Source organism: Tenrec ecaudatus, chromosome 5, assembly GCF_050624435.1.
Source record: "Tenrec ecaudatus isolate mTenEca1 chromosome 5, mTenEca1.hap1, whole genome shotgun sequence".
Taxonomy (NCBI): domain Eukaryota; kingdom Metazoa; phylum Chordata; class Mammalia; order Afrosoricida; family Tenrecidae; genus Tenrec; species Tenrec ecaudatus.
In genome coordinates, this window is record NC_134534.1 from 160,958,052 (window position 1) to 160,964,051 (window position 6,000).

The window sequence follows — 6,000 nt, forward strand, 5'->3', positions numbered from 1 at the left end:
TCAGGAAACTTAAAATGAAAGTCCCCATCAACGATCACTTGTCCTCACCAGAACTGCACTCATTTAAAGGACTTGAAATGGCAAGTCTTGGGGGGAGGTATGGAACCAAACTCAACATCATAAGAGACAAAGCTGGGTAGAATTAGGAAGACAATGGCTGTTAGTCGCCCCTCAGTTCTGGAATTGAACTCACTAGTGTGCTAGAAGTCATTTGAGATTAAAAAAAAAAAAAGCAGCATTTACCCAAGGACAAAGTATAAGCAGTTAGATAAGGAAGAGACATGGGATTAGGAATAGGAAACATGGAGAGGGCTAAAAAATAGTACATTGGAAAAGAGAGGAGCTGATACCAAGCGCTCAAGTAGAAACAAAATGTTTTGAAAATGTTGATGGCAACATATGTACAATTGAATGATGGATTGTCAGGATATTTGTATTAGCCCCCCAATAAAATGATTAAAAAAACTAGTACTGTGGTAGTTTCATAATCGTTTGTCAATTTGAGGATTGAGAGTGTAGGGGTGGAGTCTAGTCTGTCAACCGGATCATACCCAATGAGGCCTGTGTGGGCATGGCCTTCTCTTGAGGATTCTTGGAACTCTTGGATTTTCCTACTTGGAGGCAGGAGACACTCCCTGGGAGACTATTGCAGCTGACAAGACACATGGAACTACCCTGATGCAAATAGCCCTCTGAAGCCACAGAAGGCACGCAGAGACCCCTGCCGGCGCTGAGATGCTTACAACACCACTGGACCCACAGAATTTCTACCCCCTGGCCTGTGATCATCCTGCATTCGGCGTCATTGCATGTGTTTTCTGAGTCTGAAGAGGACGTTACAGATTGGTATCAGACATATGCTAATATCAGACTTGGACTGGACTGGGTTGGGATGCTTTCTTAATATACAACTGTCCTTTATATAAAATACTTTCTTAGATACATGAGTTTCTATGGATTTGTTTCTCTACTCGGACTAACACAGTACATTGAGGGAAATGCAATATATAAGCTGGAACAAAATGTGTGTGGATTGTTAAGTGTAAAACTGATTATCTGCTCTGTAGCTCTTCACCCAATCCACAATAAACAATGTTTGGGGTTTGTTTGCTTTTTTAAGTACTGGCAAGAAGGTAGAGCAATGGAAATTCATGCTATTTCTAAAGCACAAGCAAAAAAATGCTTTACAGTACACACTGGAGTTAAATAGACACGTAACTTAAGACTAAGCATAAGAAAGTATACTTATATGTCCACCAAAAGGTGGCACAAACTTCTATAAGAAATAAGATAAATGACAGTATTCTCATACACTACTAAAATCAAATCACATCCATTGAGTTAATTCCAACTCATAATGACCCTTTAGGACAAAAAAGAACTGCCTTGGAGGATAATAAATCTCTAAGAAAGTGGATTATCACATCTTTCTCCAGGAGAGTGGCTAATAGACTCAAACCAGCAACCTTTGGTCAGCAGCCAGCACTGAGCTTCCATGCCACCAAGGCCCCTTAAATCAATCCCATTGCCAATGAGCTGGTTCTGCGTCATGGCAACTCTAGGACAAGTAGAACTGCTCGACGGGGTTGCTATGAGTCAGAATCGACTTGACAGCAGTGAGTACATCTTTAATGGAGAGCAGACTGCCTCATCTTTCTCTTGCCAACTTGTTGGGTAGTAGTAGCCAAGCGATTTAACCGCCACACCACCAGGGTTCCTACAAAACAATGAAAAAGAAGCACTATCACAGACAATACGGGTGGATTGCTATACGGATTGAATAATGCCAAACCAAAATGGCCAGATTTAAAAACAATCACCATCAAACTATAGCAACAGATAAAACTAATCTCTGTAGAAGATGAGGCTGTCTGCTCCAGTCCAGATTTACAGGCTCAGAAACCCTGTATGAGACTGCTCTGAGTTAGATTCAACTTAGTGGCAGTGGATTTGGTTGTATGAGTTTGGTTTTGTTGGGGGGGGGGGGGGGGTATGGCAATTGCAATCACCTTTGAAGGAGAGTATTTATTGTAAAGCGAGTATTATAGGACACTGCAAAGAGTCTTTATTTTTTGGTGTGAATCCTGGTCACAAAAGGAATCCTGGTGACATATTGGGTTAAGCAATTGGGCTGCTACCTCAAGGGCAGGAGTTCAAAGTTCAAACCGACCAGCTGCTCCCCGTGAGAAAGATAAGACTTTCTGCTCCCTTAAAGCTCTGCAGTCTCTGAAATCCTAAGGAACCGTTTTCCTCTGTCGTATTGGGTCACTATGTGTCAGAACTGACTCCAGAGCAGTGGTCTATTACTAATGGTGAGTCACAAGAGAGCCTTGGGGCATAGAGCTGAAGCAGCTGGCTGCCAACCAAGAGGTCCTCCAGCTGTTCCATGGGAGAGAGATGGCCGTCTATAGCCCTGAAAGCCCACAAGCACTTCTACTCTGCCTTCCAGGGGCGCTAGGAATTGAGATGGACTGGATGGCACCGGCGCGGTTTGGGGTTGATGGGATCACAAGGATGTGTACCCAGGGAAGAAACCTTACCCTTCAGATGTTGAAGCCCACTGATCCCTTTACCAGGCCAGTGCACCCATCCCCCAGCTGCTGCAAGATGGCTGCCACCCTCTCTGAAGAACGGTCCTTGGCTATGTACTTTCCATGTTCACCCCAACCTCACCTGGGGCAGCCTGTAACTGAGGACTAGCCCACACTGGAGAGCAACTCTAGGGCATCAACCAGACTCGGAGTTGCCTGGGAGGATCAGGCTATTCTCAAGCTAAGACATCCTTGCTTAGCCTTTTCCCTGGCTTTATCTGGCTTCCCCCATCTCGTTTCACTGGTATCCTCAGTATCTTTTGTATCAAGAATATCATTCTCAAACTCTTTTAGATAAGCTGATCTAGAACATGTATGCTTAAGATTTGTGAACTTCACTGTATAGTGGTTACATGTTGGACTGCTTAACCACAAGGTCAGCAGTTCAAAACCACCAGCAGCTCTGTAGGAGAAAGATGAGACTTTCTACTCCTGTGAAGAATTACAACAGTGGATTTCAACCTTCCTAAGGCCGAGACCCATTAATACAGTTCCTCATGTGTGGTGACCCCCAACCATAATTATTTTTGTTGCTGCTACTTCATAACTGTCATTTTGCTACTGTTATGAATCAGGCAACCCCTGTGTAAGGGTCGTTTGAACCCCCAAAAGGTTTGCAACCCACAGGTTGAGAACCTCTGAGTTACAGTCTCAGAAACCTACAGCTACAGGGACAGTTCTACTCTGTCCTAAGGTCACTGAGTCAGAATCGACTCGATGGCAGTGAGTTGTTTGGTTTTCACTGTACACTAGCTTTTGAAAGCTTGCCTTATAAACCCCTCAGCTTTTACAAAAGACCTCTTTAAGTATGTTTCCACAAAGCCAAAGAAACCCAAAGGGACTTTCAATTTTAAGAAAAAAGATGAAAGGCAAAACTTGCCTTTACTGTTTGCTATCCTGTGTGCCATTGAGGAAACAGGGTGTTTGTTCCATTTTTCCACAAACTTTTTTAAACCCCCTCGTATATTAGTGTGATTTTAGGTTTTATGTGTGATTTGGTGAGTTACTTTGGGGGAGTCTAGAAATACTCAAAACTTTTCCCTTATAAATGAATGGAATTGCTTCTTTGCTTGACACCATGACACCATTTTGGCCTATGAAGGGTTTCATGGAAATGTCCTACTTTGGGACAGAGGGGGGAATCTGTATATATCATAAAAAAGTAAAAAAGCAAAATTATTTGCATGTTTAAAAGAAAAACAAGATGTGCTGTCTCCCCTTGAGATTTTTTTTTAACAGTATATAACTACTTTCTTCAGAACAAAGATGAATTACTTGGTGGAAAAGAAGGATCTTCACCCTTAGTTTCATGGCATGTCTGTTACACAAGTGACAAGATCTTACATAAGCACAGTGACACAGATTCTAAGTTGGTAACCGGCCACTAACATGCAGTGTGAATTGACAGTCACTCCACTTCTTGTGATCTCCTTTCCAAACTATAAAGTGCAGTGATTGGGCCTTGGAGTTATCACAAAGACTCTTCCAACTATAATGACCCTTGGATTCCACTTAACTTTTCAAGAACTCATCAGCCCTTAAATATCAGTCTCTGTCACCTCTGCCAACAGTACCTGGCTCCTACTAACACAAGCTACCTTCTGACTCCATCTAGTTCAAGCCCACTGAGTGGATGAGGCACGGTGGAGCATGAATACATGAAGAATCCAGTCACCATCATACAAACTTCAAAACTGCCAGCATGTTTCATTCCCAACTCCCCAGCCAGGTTCCATTACCTACCCCCAGCCAATCATCACACACACACCTTCACGGCACACTTATTTTAAAGTATATTCCTACTGGGGCTCAATTATCCATCTACTCAGGGTCTTACACCAACTCAAGAGTTATTAAGTGTCCATTTTAATCAAAACATCCTAAGCCAAAGCACTTTAAAGTGCCTTAAAAAGTTCTCTGGTAAACAAGCAGCTGAAATGAATTCGACCAAACCTCTCAAACACCCCACCCGTAGAAACCACGCGTGGAGCGCTTCGTGTGAGAGCTTTAAAACAGCGATGTTGCGTGAGGTTCGGGCTGACTTGGATTTGCTTCCTGGATGCAGGGAACAAGTTCTGCCTGCACGAGCGTCGTACTCCGCTCCTGCCCGTGGCGGCTGCCCCGAAACCCTTGTGGGTCAAGTTCAGGAAGTGACTCCGGGGCCAGACACGCGGCGCCGGGGCACCCCGGCGGTCAGCTCTTCCGTCGGGCCATCCGTTCTGTCAGCGGCCCGGTGGTCGGCAAAACCCAAACTGCGGGAGAGCCAGCCACACGCCGGCGGCGGCTCCGTTTGCGCTAGATCCCGACTTGAAGCGCGGACCCAACGCTTGGCAACCAAGGCAGAGCGCCTCCTCCCCCGCGCAGCCGCCCGGGCCCCGCGCCGGGGCCCGCGGGGCGCACGCCTTCCGGCCGCCGCCGGCCCCCACCCCCTGCGGGCGGGGCGCGCGTCCCCGGAGTGGCCGCCGGCGGTGGGGAGAGCATCGATCGCAAACAGCCTGATTCGGGGGCCACCCCGCCCGCGAAAAGCCGACCCGAACGCGGCGCGGCGCGGCGCGGCTCACCCAGAGCTGCGTTTCCGCCTCCCTGAGGAGGCTTCAGAGAGCAGAGAAGATACAAAAAGGCTGGTCTCTTACCTTCCTACTCGCTCCTCCAAGGGACACCTTGGGCCTGGTTTTGAAATCCCCTTCAAAACTAAACATCTTTACCGCTTAGCCCATCTAGGAGGCGAGCCTGACCCCTGAGAGCTGCCCCGGGCCGCCGGGGAGCGGCGGAGGGGCTCGCCGGAGCGGGGCGCTGGGGCCGCCGGCCGGCCGGCGCGGCCCCCCGGTGGAGGCAGCAGCGGCGGAGGCCGCGGGAGCCCGAGCCCACCCTCCCTCAGGGGCTCTGCCCGCCCAGCCTCTGCCCTCTGGGGTGGGGACGGGGCGGCCGGGAAGACTAGGGGGCCGGGGACGGTGACACTGGAGGATGCGGCTCGTCCTCACCTCCCCCCTCATTCAAGTCTCCCCCACTGTTCTCCGCCGAGGCCAAGGGCGCCCGGAAAGGGGTGTTGACTCCCGCACTTGCACTAGGAAGCAGCCGCCTTGGGAGAGAAGATGGCCGCCGCCTGCAGTTCCCGTCCGCGGCCCCGCGGCCCGGCGAGCGAGCGCGCCCCCGCCATCGATGACTCGGCTATCTCCCGGTCGCGCAAGCCGAGCGGTGGCTGCCGGGGCCGCGCCCCGCCCCGAGCGTGCGCGCTCTCGCCCGGCGCGGCCGGAACTTGGGCCTCTTCCGCGGTGCCCTCGCGGGCGACGCTGCGCACCTTTGCGGCCACGGGAGGTGCCGCGGAAATGAGTGGGCGGAAGAAGGAAGCTGCCGCTGCAGTTCCACCTTCTTGAGGGACACAGCCCTTCCTTCGGGGTGTATGGCAAGT

General features: G+C 49.5%; 1 protein-coding gene across 2 annotated transcripts in view; it reads right to left on the bottom strand.

Annotated features, from left to right (window-relative positions):
- The window catches only part of UBE3C (ubiquitin protein ligase E3C), a 144,199-nt gene extending 138,432 nt beyond the window's left edge, over window positions 1-5,767 (bottom strand). Inside the window, exon 1 of one of the 2 annotated variants that reach the window (XM_075550177.1) lies at window positions 5,573-5,767. In XM_075550177.1, the coding sequence (XP_075406292.1) occupies window positions 5,573-5,584 (12 nt within the window). In that variant the 5' untranslated portion in view covers window positions 5,585-5,767. Of the gene's footprint in view, window positions 1-5,224 lie in introns of both variants that reach the window. The other variant, XM_075550176.1, reaches the window with a different exon arrangement.
- Window positions 5,768-6,000: the final 233 nt, after the last annotated feature.